The sequence below is a fragment of the Oncorhynchus masou genome, chromosome 22, assembly GCF_036934945.1.
Source record: "Oncorhynchus masou masou isolate Uvic2021 chromosome 22, UVic_Omas_1.1, whole genome shotgun sequence".
NCBI lineage: Eukaryota > Metazoa > Chordata > Actinopteri > Salmoniformes > Salmonidae > Oncorhynchus > Oncorhynchus masou.
This window is the reverse complement of record NC_088233.1, coordinates 26,367,899-26,386,627: the sequence shown is the minus strand read 5'-3', so window position 1 is coordinate 26,386,627 and position 18,729 is coordinate 26,367,899. Positions and strand designations below refer to the sequence as shown.

The window sequence follows — 18,729 nt, the reverse complement described above, 5'->3', positions numbered from 1 at the left end:
AATTTGAATATATTAAAAAAGTAACATAAACGGGTGGAACAGGGCTGCAACCACCAACACTTGCTCTGTCTAGGACTACCTGCACTGTCTAGGACTACCTGCACTGTCTAGGACTACCTGCACTGTCTAGGACTACCTGCTCTGTCTAGGACTACCTGCACTGTCTAGGACTACCTGCACTGTCTAGGACTACCTGCACTGTCTAGGACTACCTGCTCTGTCTAGGACTACCTGCACTGTCTAGGACTACCTGCACTGTCTAGGACTACCTGCACTGTCTAGGACTACCTGCACTGTCTAGGACTACCTGCACTGTCTAGGACTACCTGCTCTGTCTAGGACTACCTGCACTGTCTAGGACTACCTGCACTGTCTAGGACTACCTGCACTGTCTAGGACTACCTGCACTGTCTAGGACTACCTGCTCTGTCTAGGACTACCTGCACTGTCTAGGACTACCTGCACTGTCTAGGACTACCTGCACTGTCTAGGACTACCTGCACTGTCTAGGGCTACCTGCTCTGTCTAGGACTACCTGCACTGTCTAGGACTACCTGCACTGTCTAGGACTACCTGCACTGTCTAGGACTACCTGCACTGTCTAGACTGCCTCATTAAACAGTTCAATGGGATTGAAAATGTAAATCGGTATAATCCCCATAATCGGCACAAAAGTTATAATTTATCATGAAAGGGCCATAAACAATAACTAGTAATGTTGCATACTCAAAGAAAGGTTGCTTTCTCACCTTTCTGGTAAAATGTTTTATAAATTGCTGAGGTGTAGTCACTTTTAAGGACATAAGTTCAAGTACACAGTACAAATATGATGTACAGTATGATGTATTTCCTATTCAACAAAACTATGAATATGGCTTGAATTTACTTATAAGCTTTCTAAATATAGCATAATCAAATTATAAAATGATGATCTACAAGATTTCACCTTCCTTATAATTGTAAAATACATATTTGTATTAGAGCATATTTTGTAAAGGCCTCTCTTGGTCAAAACATCAGCCCCCGTTGATGTGAAAGTCTCACAGAGCTCTAGCTTGGCTTCCTTAACTCGTTAGGAGCTGTCCTTTCATCTCATATTAGCTTAGATGTAAGGTCCTCTGTTTAGGGGACTGGTACCGGTTCCAACTGACATTTTCATTTATAGATTGAAATGTTTTGCATTGAGTGATAGCCCTGGTTCCCATGAACGCAGTGTTATTTCTGAGACTGTGTGACATAAGATGTGAAATCTGAAACCACTTGAAGCTGGGATGTCCCGCCTACCATTTCATTCACTTTTCCGACTGTCCGTCAACTCCTGGCTGAACTCTACATCGCAGCCACTGACATAGATTTATAGCGATTTATCTAAAATAATTCAGATTTGAAATAAAATAGGCTTTCTGTTTGACATAGACGACAAGACTAAAAGCTCTGACGAAGAGACCAATACACACTGTGAGAAAACAGAAATCCACTTTGAGTAAAAAATTAAATAAAACACACTTACAATCTCAAATATGTAGCCTACAACACAATACTTGTGATCATTTTAAGGAGAACAAAAATAACTTAGCCTACATTTGAACACCAACACAGAAGCTTCAGGCATCTTCCCAATTAAGTAGCCTAGTTTTGTTGTTGGCTACTTGAAGAGAACTAGGGCCCATCACTCACAGCCCACCTCTTCCAATGCATTGTGGAAAAGTGTGCATGTAATTCTACTAGATGAAGAGCTGGAAAGAGTATAACATCCTGGCATTAATTTTCGAAATGTTGCATACTATTAAACATTCTATTTTCGCATACTGAGAATATGTCATGTGTAATTGCGTTGTTTCCCACTATTCGTTGATTACGGTAGCGCATCCCCATATCTAATTGATCAGCTGTGGTCAAAGCCAAAATGAGTATGACATGCGAGAATTTAAAGTATACTCAATTTTAAAAACATGATTTATTTTCTCATCCTCAAATGGGACACTATTTAGGACAAGAGTATGGGTAGTCATTGACCCTGAGAAACACCCACTCTTTGACTGGAAAGAGAAATATTTCTACGCTGCAGGAGCTGTATTTACTACGCTGTCTTCCGGGACGATGTGGAACAACCAGAGTTCCAATGCCACAATTGTTTACTAGCAGACGACTATAGAGAAGAAGTGGCTACTCTTAGCAAACACATTAAGAATTTACACAATCTATTGGGGAAAGTACTCCTGCCTACCTTCTCCTTGTCTACTCCCCAGACTGGACACCATTACGATGTGCTGAGAGTATCACCACCATGTCAACTCTCTTTGAGTGAATGGCCAATGCCTTCCAGGGACCCCTCCCAGAAGAAGTCTCCCACTTCAATAAAAAATGGAGCAGGACCATAGCTTCTGATGGATTTAGGCTTGTTGAGAACAAGTTCTCATTTGCAACTGTGGCCTGACGAAGATAAAGCAAAGTAGTTCGACATACAACAACACAGAGTTAGACGTGGAATAAACAAACATACAATCAATAATACAGTAGAAAAAGTCTATAAACAGCATGTGCAAATGAGGTAGGATAAGAGAGGTAAGGCAATACATAGACCATGGTGGCAATGGAATTACAATCTAGCAATTAAACACTGGAATGGTAGGATCTGCAGAAGATGAATGTGCAAGAAGAGATACTGGGGTGCAAAGGAGCAAGATAAATAAATAAATACAGTATCGGGATGAGGTAGATTGGATGGGCTATTTACCGATGAGCTATGTACAGGTGCAGTGATCTGTGAGCTGCGCTGACGGCTGGAGCTTAAAGCTAGTGTCACGCGGGACTAGGTGTCAGACGCAGAGAGAGAGTAACGGAGTAAAGTGCTTTACTATTGCACACCAAACTGATAAGCCCAATAACATACAGGGTGCAGGACACTATACCAGACAACCCAAAGCCACAGGGTGTCCAGTATAGAAAACAAAATACACCACGACCTAATATGTACACACGTAACAAAAGGCAATCCCGCACAAAACAAGGGCGGGTCAAACTACCACATATAGGGAAGCTAATTAAACCAAAATACACACAGGCGAAACTAATAAGACAAAACCAACAGACAAACAAAAAAGGGATCTGTAGCGGCGAGTAGGACGGTGACGACGACCGCCGAGCACCGCCCGAACAGGCAGGGGAGCCAACTTCGGCAGAAGTCGTGACAGCTAGTGAGGGAGGTAAGAGTCCCCAGCTTCAGAGATTTTTGCAAAGGAAGACTTGGCTTTGGGGGTGACCAGTGAGATATACCTGCTGGAGCGCGAGCTACGGGTGGGTGCTGCAATATTGACAAGTGAGCTGAGATAAGGCGGGGCTTTACCTAGTATAGACTTGTAGATGACCTGGAGTCAGTGGGTTTGGCGATGAGTATGAAGCGAGGGCCAGCCAACGAGAGCATACAGGTCGCAGTATATGGGGCTTTGGTGACAAAACGGATGGCACTGTAATAGACTGCATCCAAATTGCTGAGTAGAGTGTTGGAGGCTATTTTATAGATGACGTCTCCGAAGATGAGGATTGGTAGGATGATCAGTTTTAGGGTATGTTTGGCAGCATGAGTGAAGGATGCTTTGTTGCGAAATAGGAAGCCGATTCTAGATTTAATTTTGGAATGGAGATGTTTAATGTGAGTCTGGAAGGAGAGTTTACAGTCTAACCAGACACCTAGGTATTTGTAGTTGTCCACATATTCTAAGTCAGAACCGTCCAGAGTAGTGATGCTGGATGGGCGGTCAGGTGCAGGCAGCGATTGATTGAAGAGCATTCATTTAGTTTTACTTGCATTTAAGAGCAATTGGAGGCCACCACAGGAGAGTTGTATGGCATTGAAGCTCATCTGGAGGTTAGTTAACACAGTGTCCAAAGAAGGGCTAGCGGTATACAGATTGTGTCGTCTGCGTAGAGGTGGATCAAAGAATCACCAGCAGCAAGAGCAACATCAATGATGTATACAGAGAAGAGAGTCGGCCCGAGAATTGAACCCTGTGGCACCCCCATAGAGACTGCTAGAGGTCCAGACAACAGGCCCTCCGATTTGACATACTGAACTCTGTCAGAGAAGTAGTTGGTGAACCAGGTAAGGAAATCATTTGAGAAACCAAGGCTGTTGAGTCTGCCAATAAGAATGTTGTGATTGACAGAGTCGAAAGCCTTAGCCAGGTCGATGAATACGGCTGCACAGTAATGTCTCTTATTGATGGTGGTTATGATATCATTTAGGACCTTGACCGTGGCTGAGGTGCACCCATGACCAGCTCTGAAACCAGATTCCGTAGCGGAGAAGGTACGGTGAGATTCGAAATGGTTGGTAATCCATTTGTTTACATGGCTTTCAAAGACCTTAGGAAGGAAGTGTAGAATAGATATAGGTCAGTAGCAGTTTGTGTCTCCCCCTTTGAAGAGGGCAGCTTTCCAATCTTTGGGAATCTCAGAGGATTCGAAAGAGAGGTTGAACAGGCTAGTAATAGGGGTCTGCAGATCATTTTAGAAACAGAGGGTCTAGATTGTCTAGCCCAGCTGATTTGTAGAGGTTCAGATTTTGCAGCTCCTTCAGAATATCAGCTATCTGGATTTTGGTGAAGGAGAAGTGGGGGAGGCTTGGGCGAGTTGCTGTGGGGAGCACAGGGTTGTTGACCGGGGTAGAGGTAGCCAGGTAGAAAGCATGGCCAGCCATAGAAAAATGCTTACTGAAATTCTCAATTTTTGTGGATTTATCCGTGGTAACAGTGTTTCCTAGCCTCAGGGTAGTGGGCAGTTGGGAGGAGGTGCTCTTATTTTCCATGAACTTTACAGTGTCCCAGAACTTTTTAGAGTTTGTGCTACAGGATGCAAATTTCTGCATGAAAAAGCTAGCCTTAGCTTTCATGTGTATATTTTTTCCTAACTTCCCTGAAAAGTTGCATATCACGGGGGCTGTTCGATGCTAATGCAGAAACGCCACAGGATGTTTTTGTGCTGGTCAAGGGCAGTGAATGATTTAGTGAATGATACTGTCACCATCCCTACTGCCAATCCATGGAAGCGCGCCACCTGTCGTAGAGCTAATGGAGGGAAGCAGCCTGTGGTGAGTGGGGCTTCTTTGGCATTGGGAAGGCTGACCCAAATCCAGTTGTTGAACAGCTTTGCCCTCCTGGCTTTGGATGTTCCAGCTATCCTGACTCCTTCCCAGGGTGATTCTGCATCGGATTCTTCCATGGACTCGGATCACCAGACCTCGAGGGTGTCTGACGCACTGGCTCCTCAATCAGCCACAATAGGGTTTTTCTACGTTGTAATCGGCAGCTCTATGGTGAGAAACATCTTGGTTCCTCAGGCAAAAACGTTTTGTTATCCTGAGGCTTGGGTACAGTACATTACTAGGCTGCTTCCTACCATTTTACGACAGAACATAGGGGCTGTCGCTGTCATAATCCATGTGGGATTTAATTACATTAGGATGGCTAGCTTGGAATGTCTGAAACTGGATTTTATAGAACTGATTGGAACTCTGAAAGACTCCAATAAACATCCAATTATCTGAGTCATGGCAGCAAAAGATTCAGCAGGTTGCTGGCACTACATTACTGGCTACGATTCTACTGTAGCTCTGTTGACACCTTTTGGAAACAGAAGATGTTTTACAGAAAGGATAGGGTTCATCCAAATGATCTTGGTGTCTGCACCCTGTCCTCACATTTCAAGGTTGTGCTGAGACATTGATTTATCAACACCAAGTCCCGCTTAGGTAACCCCAATCATAAATTATCGTCATACTGCTGATCCTTCTGACTTAGATAACTACCGTCCAATTAACAAATTATCTTGCATTTACAAAGTTTTAGAATCCATAACTAACTTTCCCTGTCTAGCTAAGACATAACTTCTCACTCTATTTGTAATGTGCACCAATCTGGTTTTAGACCTGGACATAGCACAGTTTCAGCTGCTACACTTGTTTTACATGATGTGTTAAATTGCGTGGATCATAAAAATAATTGTGCTGCTGTCACGACTTCCACCGAAGTCGGACCCTCTCCTTGTTCGGGCGGCGTTCGGCGGTCGGCATCGCCGATCCACCTTTCATTTTCTTGCAAGTGGTTTGAAAATGATCTGTCAGACAGGACTCAATGTGTGATCTCTGATGGTGTTACGTCTAGTTGCCTGGATATTACAAAAAGTGTAACGCAGGGGTCGGTACTGGGACCTGCTCTCTTTACAACTTATATATTGGTCTATTTGCTAAAACTTGTAATATTAATCTGTATGCAAATGACACTGGTATGTATATCATTGCCCCAACTGTTGACCAGGCTATGTTAGAGCTGCAGTCTGACCTTATTACCTTACAGAAAGCTCTGGTTGGTTTAATACTTGTTGGTAGACGAGAAGCAGGTACAGGGAGTGAACATTTAATAGCAACTGACATGGAACAAGACAGGATAGCGTCTGGACATGAACACACAACTACATTAATGCTGACACAGGGAACAAACGGGGGAGCAGACAGTTATAGAATTTCAATATTATTGCTTGCACAGTGCTCCTTGGGAAATCTTTTTGTATCCAAATCCGGCTTTAAACTTCTTCACAACAGTATCTCGGACCTGCCTGGTGTGTTCCTTGTTCTTCATGATGCTCTCTGCGCTTTTAACGGACCTCTGAGACTATCACAGTGCAGGTGCATTTATACGGAGACTTGATTACACACAGGTGGATTGTATTTATCATCATTAGTCATTTAGGTCAACATTGGATCATTCAGAGATCCTCACTGAACTTCTGGAGAGAGTTTGCTGCACTGAAAGTCAAGGGGCTGAATAATTTTGCACGCCCAATTTTTCAGTTTTTGATTTGTTAAAAAAGTTTGAAATATCCAATAAATGTCGTTCCACTTCATGATTGTGTCCCACTTGTTGTTGATTCTTCACAAAAAATACAGTTTTATATCTTTATGTTTGAAGCCTGAAATGTGGCAAAAGGTCGCAAAGTTCAAGGGGGCCGAATACTTTCGCAAGGCACTGTACATAATGCAGGCAAGACTAAATACACATTGTCCTTTTCAGAACTATGGCGAACGTTTCAGATGGACTACATATTTATTAATTGGATGGTTCTCCCATTGATCAGGTTCCCAACCACAAATATATATGTATTTGGATTGACAAGACCTAATGTTTAAAAAACATACAGATAAGCTAGTTAAAAAGCTAAGATTTAAAGTGGGCTTCTTTTTTTAGAAATAGATCTTGTCTCTCCCTAAATAGCAGGAAGCAGATCGTACAGTCAACCTTCCTGTCAGTTCTTGTCTATGGTGATTCCATTTATCAGATTGCAGCAGCCTCTACTCTTAAACCTTTGGATGCCGTCTACCATAACACCCTTCACTTTATCACGGGTGACAGTTTTAATACACACCTCTGCATCCTGTATCAAAAGGTTGGCTGGTCCTCATTATAAATTCACGTAGGGCACTTCATTACTCCCTCTTTATTCACAAAGCTCTACTGCACAAGCTTCCAACATACCTCACTTTGTTGTTGAAGTATGAATACATGAGTTACAAAACATGTTTGCAGGGTTGGTTAACTATTGAGGTTCCTCGGGTCTGCACCGAATTGGGTAGATCCGGTTTTTGTTTTAATGTGCCCAACTGCTGGAAAAATATGCAGATCTCATTGAAATTGGATGTTCTGGTGCCGCTCAGACAGTTTAGAGTATTGATAGAAGAATCTGGAAGCTGAGAGATGTAGATGAAATCTATGATTGTATTTTGTATTTTAACTGTCGTTTGTATTCTGTAGAATGTGTAAAATGCAGGGCACCCTGTTGAAATAAATAAAGAAAATAAAGAAATTCGAACACCGCCTATGTATTCCATTGAGCCCATTTCAGCCATTGCCGGGTTGTGTTTGACAGGTCATTACAAAAATGTCCGCGGTTAGAACGTTAATGGGAAAAAACGACAGACACAAGCAAGAGTATGAAAGAGTCGCAGGAGTAAAATGAAAGCAATCAATCCAGCAAGACGTGACAAGTGGATTTTGCATAACTCAAACGCAGGAAATAGATGGCTGAAAAAGACAGTTCCTCAGGTGGGTGGGACATTCACGTTGCTAATGTCATCTCTACTCCCTCCGTAGTCAAGATGATGATGTGTCAATCTCGCTCCATGATATCTCCTCTGCCCACAGAGAGCAGTTAGTTAGTCGGTGAGTCACGGGACGGGAGGGGACGGGCTGTAAAACTTCTGCATTAAAAAGCCATCTGGAAAGGAAGCCATGACGCAGGAAGGAATTGATCCCTAGCCAAACGGACACTGGAATATATTCCAAACACATTCATAATAGGGCTGGATAATTGGGAGGATTTGTCATGATGTCATTGTAGCTGTCCCATGATGGCATTCATTATTATTATTTTTTAAATTATTATTATTAATACATGACATCATTATGTGTTAAACATATGGATTTACTTTGCTCTACTCTTCTAAAGCCCTAGTGTGTTGACTTGAAGTGCTGTATGAGTGCCTCAGCTCTATTAGTGTACTACTATCATTTGATATTCAGCTCTATTAGTGTACTACTATCATTTGAGATTCCTCAGCTCTATTAGTGTACTACTATCATTTGATATTACAGATACATAAACAATATTGATTGTATAATTTCTCCTATACTGTAGGGGATGTATCGTGATGTTATGTAGATCATACACAGTAGAGGGCACAGAATGAGTCACATACAGGCTGTGTCACTGTGCTGTATGCTCTCTCACCATGAAGAATACCTTTGCAGTTCAGCTACTCAAGGACAGAGGTGGCTTAGATATCTCACTCCCTTTACAATGGAATGTAAGTTTAGAACTATTTTGTTTCATCTCTTATGCCATGACTGTTCTTATATGTTATATATGGTGGGAATGTGCTTATATCTATGTCATACATGGTGGGACTGTGCTTATGTCTATGTTATAAACGGTGGGACTGCTTATAGGTATGTTAGTGCCTTCAGAAAGTATTGATACCCATACCCATGCACTGCACTTCTGTGTTGAACACGGAACGCTCTGTTCCATATTAGGTCTATCCCTGATCAGCTACCCAGGAAAGGGATGAAAATAGCCCATATGAATATATGTAACCTTAGAAATAAGGTTAATGAAATCAATAACTTGCTAACATCAGATAACATTAATATATTAGCTATTTCTGATACTCAGATAATTAATTAGATAATACAGCAGTAGCAAAACAAGAATATCGCTGTATGTATTCAGAGCCATATGCTTCTAATGCGTAGAGAAGATTTACATTTACATTACATTTAAGTCATTTGGCAGACGCTCTTATCCAGAGCGACTTACAAATTGGTGAATTCACCTTCTGACATCCAGTGGAACAGCCACTTTACAATAGTGCATCTAAATCATTTAAGGGGGGGTGAGAAGGATTACTTTATCCTATCCTAGGTATTCCTTAAAGAGGTGGGGTTTCAGGTGTCTCCGGAAGGTGGTGATTGACTCCGCTGTCCTGGCGTCGTGAGGGAGTTTGTTCCACCATTGGGGGGCCAGAGCAGCGAACAGTTTTGACCGGGCTGAGCGGGAACTGTACTTCCTCAGTGGTAGGGAGGCGAGCAGGCCAGAGGTGGATGAACGCAGTGCCCTTGTTTGGGTGTAGGGCCTGATCAGAGCCTGGAGGTACTGCGGTGCCGTTCCCCTCACAGCTCCGTAGGCAAGCACCATGGTCTTGTAGCGGATGCGAGCTTCAACTGGAAGCCAGTGGAGAGAGCGGAGGAGCGGGGTGACGTGAGAGAACTTGGGAAGGTTGAACACCAGACGGGCTGCGGCGTTCTGGATGAGTTGTAGGGGTTTAATGGCACAGGCAGGGAGCCCAGCCAACAGCGAGTTGCAGTAATCCAGACGGGAGATGACAAGTGCCTGGATTAGGACCTGCGCCGCTTCCTGTGTGAGGCAGGGTCGTACTCTGCGGATGTTGTAGAGCATGAACCTACAGGAACGGGCCACCGCCTTGATGTTAGTTGAGAACGACAGGGTGTTGTCCAGGATCACGCCAAGGTTCTTAGCGCTCTGGGAGGAGGACACAATGGAGTTGTCAACCGTGATGGCGAGATCATGGAATGGGCAGTCCTTCCCCGGGAGGAAGAGCAGCTCCGTCTTGCCGAGGTTCAGCTTGAGGTGGTGATCCGTCATCCACACTGATATGTCTGCCAGACATGCAGAGATGCGATTCGCCACCAAGATCTCATGTAAAGTGTTTTTTAAGTGTTGTGGTTCCAGCTTCACTTGGCACATCTAAAGCCTTTTCTTTTCATCAAGCTGTCCACTCAAGAGGAAGCTTCTTACTGTAACAAGTGCCTTTATTCTGGTTCAGGTTATTAATCAACCTACCAGAGTGTTTACAAACACTACAGGAACAAGATCATCCACATTTTTACTAATACTTTAGAACTTTGTTCCAAAGCTGTAGTATACCCATTGGATGCAGTGATCACAATAGTGGTTATATCTAAGAAAGCCAAAGTTCCAAAAGCTGGGCATAAAATAGTGTACAGTATAAGAGATCACACAACAGATTTTACTGAGACTTTTATGTGGATGATGTTAAAAATATTTGTCGGTCTGATGTGATTAATCAGGAGCATCCAGACCCTGCACTTGATGAATTTATGAAATTGCTTCTTCAAATTATTGATAAACATGCACATTTTAAGAAACTGACTTTCAGAACTGTTAAGGCTCCATGGAGTGATGATGAATTGAAAATCTGTATAGTTGAAAGGAGTGGCTAATAAGACTGGCTGACTGGCTTACTGCAACTTGAGAAATGAAGACGACACTCAACAAAAAGAAGAAGAAACTGTATTATGAAGCAAAGATAAATTACATCAAAAAATCTTTAATTTAAACTACGGGCTGGAAGACATTCAACTCCACCTTTCATTGGATCACATGGCTTATTCATCACAATAGCATTTGATGTTGCCAATTTTTTTAATGATTATTTCATTGGCAAAGTGGGCAAACTTAGGCAGGAAATGCCAACAACGAACAGTGAGCCATTGTACTCAAGCATAAAAGATGAATAATGAAAGAAAAGCATTGCAAGTTAGAATTTTGTAAAGTTAGTGGGGAGAGGTGGAAAAATGTTTTGTTATCAATCAATAATGACAAACCTCCTGGAATTGAAAATGTAGATGTAAAGCTATTGAGGATGGTAGCTGACTCCTATCGGTCATTTTGTTAATCTAAGCCTAGAGGAACGTTTTTGTCCGCAGGCCTGGAGGGAAGCAAAAGTAATTTCGCTACCCAAGAGTGGTAAAGCTGCCTTTACTGTTTCTAACAGCAGACCTATCAGCTTGCGGCCAGATCTTAGCAATCTGTATACATATGCATATACATATGAGATGAGTAATGTAGGGTATGTAAACATTATATAACATGGCATTGTTTAAAGTGACTAGTGATAAATTGAATGTAATAAATGTTTCATTACTAAAGAGGCTAGAGATTTGAGTCACTATGTCGGCAGCAGCCACTCAATGTTAGTGATGGCTGTTAAACAGTCTGATGGCCTTGAGATAGAAAGTGTTTTTCAGTTTTTCAGTCTCTCAGTCCCAGATTCCCAGCTTAATAATGAGTTTGGAGGGTTAAATGCTGAGCTGTAATCAATGAACAGCAATAGGCATTCCTCTTGTCCAGATGGGTTAGGGCAGTGTGCACCTATTGGGGCGGTAAGCAAATTGGAGTGGGTCTAGGGTATCAGGTAGGGTGGAGGTGATATTTTTATTTATTTTTTTACCCCCCAATTTTGTGGTTTCCAATTGGTAGTAGTTACAGTCTTCTTGTCTCGCTGCAACTCCCGTACGGACTCGAGAAAGGCAAAGGCCAAGCGCCATGCGTCCACCAAAACACGACCCAACCAAGCAGCAATGCTTCTTGACACATCCAACCCGGAAGCCGCACCAATGTGTCGGAGGAAACACAGTACACTGGCTCGCCTCAGGAGTCGATAGTGCGTGATGATACAAAGATATCCCTGCTGGCCAAACCCTCCCTTACCAGGAACGACGCTGGGTCAATTGTGCGCAGCCCCATGGGTCTCCCGGTCGCGGCCGGTTGCGACAGAGCCTGGGCTCGAACCCAGAATCTCTGGTGGCACAGATGCAATGCAGTGCCTTAGATCACTGCGCCACTCGGGAGGCTCGGTGGAGGTTTTATGATCCTTGTCTCTCAAGCACTTCATGATGACGGAAGTGAGTGCTACAGGGCGATAGTCGTCTAGCTCAGTTAACTTAGCTTCCTTGGGAACAGGAACAATGGTGGCCCTCTTGAAGCATGTGAGGGACTGGGATTGGGATTGAATGAATATGTCCGTAAACACACCAGCCAGCTGGTCTGCACATGCTCTGAGGACGTGGCTAGGGTTGCCGTCCCGGCCGGCAGCCTTCCTCGGTTTAACACGTTTAAATGTTTTACTCACGTTGGCCGCGGTGAAGGAGAGCCAGCAGGTTTTGTTAGCGGGCCGTGTCAGTGGCACTGTATTGTCCTCGAGCGAGCAAATAAGTAGCTTAATTTGTCTGGGAGCAAGACATCGGTGTCCGCAGCGGGGCTGGTTTTCTTTTTGTAATCCGTGATTGACTGTAGACACTGCCACATAAGGGAGGGAGCATGGAGTCATAGTCAGATTTGCTAAGGAGGGCGAGCTTTGTATGCATCGCGGAAGTAGCAATGATCCAGAAAACTGCCAGCCCAGCTCGCGCATTCGAAATGCTGCTAAAATTTAGGGAGCCTTGTTTTCAGATTAGCTTTGTTAAAATCCCCAGCTACAATAAATGCAGCCTCAGGATATATGGTTTCCAGTTTACATAGAGTCCATTGAAGTTCTTTCAGGGCGGTTGATGTGTCTGCTTGGGGGGGGTATTCACGATTGTGATTATAATCGAAGAGAATTCTCGTGGTAGATAATGCGGTCGGCATTTTATTGTAAGGAATTCTAGTTAAGGTGAACAAAATGACTTGAGTTCCTGTATGTTGTTATGATCACACCATGACTTGTTAATCATAAGGCATACACCCCCGCCCTTCTTCTTACCAGAGAGATGTTTGTTTCTGTCGGCGCGATGCGTAAAGAAACAGGGTGGCTGTACCAACTCGGATAACTGGTGAAGTGGCGTGACGTAGAGACTGTTGTCCTTCTGGCAGATACTCACATCTCAGCCCAGGAATTGAACAGAACTGTAGTTCTGTCAGAGTGGTCATTGAGTTGGTGGTCACCTCCCTGACCAAGGTCCTTCTTGCCCGGTTGCTCAGTTTGGTCGGAAGGCCAGCTCTAGGCAGAGCCTGGGGATATTTTTCACTGTGCTCTTGGAAACTTTCAACACTCTAGAAATTGTGCAAATTGTACCCTTCCCCAGATATATGCCTCATCACAATTCCAATTGGACTTCATGGTATAGTTTTCGTTCTGAAATGCACTGTCAATTGTGGGACCTTATATAATTGGCCAATCAAGTTGCAATGACGTCTCAGGGATGATCAAAGGAAATTGGATGCACCTGAGCTCAATATGCTGTGTCATAGCAAAGGTGTGTGAATACTTATGTAAATGAGATATTTCTGCATTTTAATTTCACTAAATTTCCAAACAAAATCTAAAAACATGTTTTCTCTTCATCATTATAGGTTATTGTGTGTAGATGGGTGAGATTTTTTTATATTCATTTTTAATTCAACAAAATGTTGAATAAAGTAAAGTGTTATGAATACTTTCTGAAGACACTGAATGCGTGAAGGATGTGCAACTCACCTTCTGCCAGACGTAGGCCTCGCGCAGGGTGACGATCTCATGTTCGCGGTGTTCCCCCTGCACGGCACACACCACACAGATGACCTTCTCATCAGCCTTGCAATAGAGAGTGCCCTCCTGGCCATGCTCCTGACAGCGCAGCCTCTCCACTGTCACTGCGTCCCCCTTACTAACCCCCTCTAGAGCCGCCACTGCCTCTTCATCATCAACCTTCCCCTTCCCCTGGTCTCTCTCTCCTCCACACACACCGTTCTCTTGTATCCCAGCCCCACCGCATGCCCCAGTTTCCATCACCCCTGGCTCTGCCGCAGGCCTCATTCCCTGTACCCTTTCCTCCCCTGCCCCCTCCCTTATGTATCTGTCCCTGCCCAGCCGTTTGGACTGTGGCTGCAACACTTCCTGGCCGTAGGGCATCAGCTGGTGTCGTGTGCTGCAGGCGTGTTTCTCGGCATGGGCAGGGCAGAAGGCGAAGCTGCAGGTGTGACACACCTGGGTCGCCGGCTGGGCCTCATCAGGCTCACATGCATCACATGACCCATCCATCTGCGGTAGCTCGTCCTCATCAGGTCCTCCACTTCCTCTCCAGGGTTCCCTTTCGTCTGTCATTGTAGTGGGTCTGAGTAGGGTGAGTAGGGGGGTAAGTGAAGGACACCCTGCGGGAGAGATGAGTAGTAGAGGACAGGGTATATAAATAGGTATAAACAAGATGTAGGGACTACTGTCAGAGGGAAAACAAAAACATCCCTTTCAAAGGTACTGTACCTGCCAAAGTTTACTGCTTTTGTCTGCAAACACACCCCTCTTTGTTTGCATACTTTTCCCCACATACACACAATGTAGATACACACACAACTAGTGAGAGTGCAAACTTGCATTATCTAATGCAACTGGTGAGAGTGCATACCTGCATTATCTAATGCATACACACTCTCTTTCTCTCCAAGCTCCTCCTCTTCCTGTCCAGTATCAGGGCCAGACCATTTAACGCTTCAATAATTTTGTTTTTCTCTTTTCTCCGTCCCCCTTTAATTTATTTCACTCTACGGGAGAGCATTTTAAGAATGGAGGCTACCCACGCTGCCTGCCTGACACACACAGCAGGGCCTGAGCTGCATACAAAAGTATGTTTTGTGCTCTCTCTCTTTTCCTCTCTCACTCCGTGGGGGCCTACCTCTCCTGAGCACAGCTGGGCTATTCTCTCTCCTTTCTGACACAAACAACCACCAACTGGGCCTCACTGCACATAAAACTCCCCCTACTCTTCAATTCTCTTCTCCACTCTGCAGTCTCCGTTTCTCTGACTCTTTCACACACCAACACACACTCCCCCCTATAGGCCTACCCGTGTGAAGCTTGGTTCCCAATGTGTACTCACTGGTATATTGGTGAGGCAGGCTCTGCAGTTTTGTTCGCTTTCTGTCACTCTTTGTTTCTCTCTCTGCTGCGGAGAGCACAGCCAGTGATGATGTTAGCTAGCTAGCACTTCCTTAGCACAGCTGCCCTGCTCTCTGTGCTCTAACCTGCTCCTTTCACTTCACAGTTGACGCTCAGGCCCTGGCTGTATTCACTTCCTTGTTTTCCTCAGCTGCTGGGTATTTTTTTCTCTCTTTCTCTCTTTACTTCCTGGTTCTCTAGTGGCAGCAGGAGAGAGAGAGACACACAGAGGTGGGAGAGAGAAACTGGCTTGACAACCACAACAAAGGCAGAGAGAGCAGCCTGCTAGCAAACACAGACAATGCAGCAGGATTAGTAGGCTTGAGAGGGAGAGGAAACAAACTCTTCCACTGTTCTCCTCTTTAGAGAGAGCTAAGAGGCTATTGAGCTGAGCTCCACATAAGCAGCAGTGTTTGGTGTTTGGCCAGTGAGTGTTGCCTTCTCCTTTATGGTGAAACATAAATACGTTTTACAGTCTAAGCTGTAATCACAGTCTGGGTCTCACTGGATGCGGATGAAGATGTTTTGCCAATTGAGCAGCTGAAAGACCAATTGAATTGACTGTAATAAAAAAGCACTTCACGTTCTCATATAAAAGTACACAGCTGGACAAGCCTCTCTGCAAGAGAATAAACAGCAGAGGCAAAATAACAAAACAACAACAATTTAGTACATTGACTTGATTCTAATCACAATATACCCCAAACACAATTACACAATGAGCCCAAATTATACCCATTGTACAAATCTTTGGCAATTTGCACTGGAAAATAAAGAACAATCAATGGTTAAAAAAAGGGGTTTGATTTCAAAGAAGGTAAAACATGGGGTCTCCCAGAGAGAGTGAAACTATGCAGAGGGGTTAGTCAGAGCTTTAATTGATATGACAAGACCACCGACTCACTAAACCCTGATCAGATTATTCCATTATTTTTCTTGACCCATTGAGTCACGTTGTTTGGAGAGAGATGGAATCTGGAGTCAATATAAGGTTGGATGGGCATCTGATACTGAGCGGGGTTTGTCCGTTGACTTAGGAATGCGATATGTTACAGAACCTTAGCTACCTTTACTGATCACTCACGTGGAAATTGTTATTTTTCAGGTCAATACATGACAATACTTTATAGCGCCAAATTCACAATAGATATAGCTCGTCAACAAACGTACATAAATCAACAGATTTCGGGATCATGCATTACATCTGTCATTGGTTCCACCCAAACCTTGATGCAGCTAGAGGGAGCAGTGCTGTTCCAATGAGGTAATTACCATCAGCCCATGCTAAATAGTTTCTGGCCAATTAGCGGGGCCATTGACTTGATTCTAATTACAATATATCCCAAATACAATTACACAATGAGCCCAAAAGCAAATGTGAAACAAACAAGTGTTTTTTATGTTTCACACTTGTTGTGGCTCACAGTTGTATAATGAAAGTAAAGCCAGTTATACAATACTATACTGCAGTTTAGTAAAGTAATTTCCTATAATAAAGATTCAAGCACACAAAGACCAAGAATGAGTGGGATGTTTTGGCCGACAGACAGAGATGGACAAGACAGACAGAAAACATTTACCTACTGCGTCATCTGTAACATTGTGGTATTGGCATGAAAGATCAGAATCTGTCTTGGGCAGAGAATACCAAACAACATCGCTTTCAGGACAACAAACACTTCTAGCTTCTTCTTCTTCTCTCTCAATGTCTGTCCCTCTCCTTTTCTCTCTCTCTCGTCTCTCTCTCTTTCAGAGTCCCAATGTCTGTCAAATCAGGTCGATAGTCAATAATAAAGAAGCATTTCTTCCACGTCCATTGTCCTCTAAGAGCGGTTGTAATGTACAACCTAGTTTGTTCTCCTGTTCATGCATCTTGGTTGAACTGAGAGGTAGAAAATACATGTTTCTTTCTCTCTCATCTCAAAGCAGGTCAGTTCCTGGGCTGCTCTCTTTCAGCACAGTGCACCCTGCGTCTGTTATAACACCATGTCAAATCAAAAAGAAGAATCAATATGGTTTCAGAAAGAAACTCAGTGTCTGGACTGGTGGTGATCAGCTGGGTCTGTGTGGAGGGAGAGAGGGACTGCTGTCTGATCAGAGATAAATTGAGAGAGGGAGATGGAGAGAGACAAGGGGACAGGGGGGATGAATGAGAACTGGAAGAAGGAGAGACATATAGAGAGGAGAGGAGAGAGATATTGATACATAGCGGGAGACATACAGTTTGGATAAAAGGTTTCCAAAATGGTTCTTTGAGGAGGGGTAGGGTTCTACCAAGAATGTTTTTGATCAGAAGAACCCTTTTTAGAAGACATGGGTTCTTTGTAAGGCAAAGGGTTCTACCTAGAACCTTTAACATCCAAATAACCGTTTTCGAAAGATAGGGTTCTTTGATGATTCTTTGGAAGTCAAGAAGGATTCTTTGTAAGGCAAGAAAGGTTTTACATAGAACCATATACAATATTCCCCAACATGATCTATTGCAGGAAGATTTTCTAAATTGTTTGTTATACTGTAATATCTGTGGTTTTGCATTGATTGGTTGATTAATTTGACACTATGCAAAAACTAATCTAATCTGTTAGTAATTGGATTTATTGCACCCGTTAGTTAGATGGTTGTTTCAGTTTAGATGATTGAGGTAGTCTCAGTATTCAATCTTCCCTACCCTGGCAGTCGTACTGAATGCAGGTTGCGGGGGATTAACAATTCCGCTTGTTGGATATCCTAACTCTGGCTGGATTCCAAAAGGAATTACACATCACTTTGGAGGCCAGAATAATGTAGCTTGCAGGCCTGATGTGGCCTGTAAATCAGGAGATTCCTAACACCCCTTTGTTAGGGTTTAACTAGGCCCTCAAAGAAAGGCTTTACGGTATAATGTATTGTCATAAATAATTACATTTGAAAGGCTAATAAGGTTGGTGGAACTGTACATTGAGGGTTCTATGAAGAACACTCCAACGATAAAAAGGTTATTGATAGAAATCTTCATAGACAGTTCTAGGAAGAACCGTTAGATGATAAAATGGTTTTTAGTAGAACCCTTATAGAGGGTTCTAAGTAGAACCATATACATGGGGTTATTTGAAGAACCCTATGAAGAGGGTTCTACATAGAACCCACCACAAATTATTCTACCTAGCACCAAAAAGGGTTCCCCAAGGGGACAAACCGAAGAACCCTGTATGGTTCTACTAAGCACCTTTTTATCTAAGAGTGTAGAGGAAACAGAGATGGAAAAAGAGAAGGACAGACAGAAAGAGACAGAAAGAGAGAAAGAGAGAGAGATTATAATACCAAAGGGGGACATCGGCTTGTGACGCAAGTGCTCCTGATCGAAGAAAAGCTCAAGGTTTCAGAATCATCCCAGAATATTCTATTAGGGCATTCTCCATCCAAAACTCTGAACCAATTTTCTGCTCAATCAAACATTAATCAAACCCCCTAATGTGCAATGTTCA

At 43.4% G+C, this 18,729-nt stretch overlaps 1 protein-coding gene across 4 annotated transcripts in view; it reads right to left on the bottom strand.

The window, feature by feature from the left end:
• The window catches only part of LOC135509244 (tripartite motif-containing protein 44-like), an 80,081-nt gene extending 64,657 nt beyond the window's left edge, over window positions 1–15,424 (bottom strand). For 2 of the 4 annotated variants that reach the window (XM_064929737.1, XM_064929738.1), the window contains exons 1-2: window positions 15,207–15,424; window positions 13,832–14,484 (exon numbers count right to left, since the gene is read on the bottom strand). In XM_064929737.1, the coding sequence (XP_064785809.1) occupies window positions 13,832–14,437 (606 nt within the window). In that variant the 5' untranslated portion in view covers window positions 14,438–14,484; window positions 15,207–15,424. Of the gene's footprint in view, window positions 1–13,831; window positions 14,485–15,173 lie in introns of all 4 variants that reach the window. The other 2 variants (XM_064929736.1, XM_064929735.1) reach the window with 2 other exon arrangements.
• Between the last annotated feature and the right edge of the window lie 3,305 nt (window positions 15,425–18,729).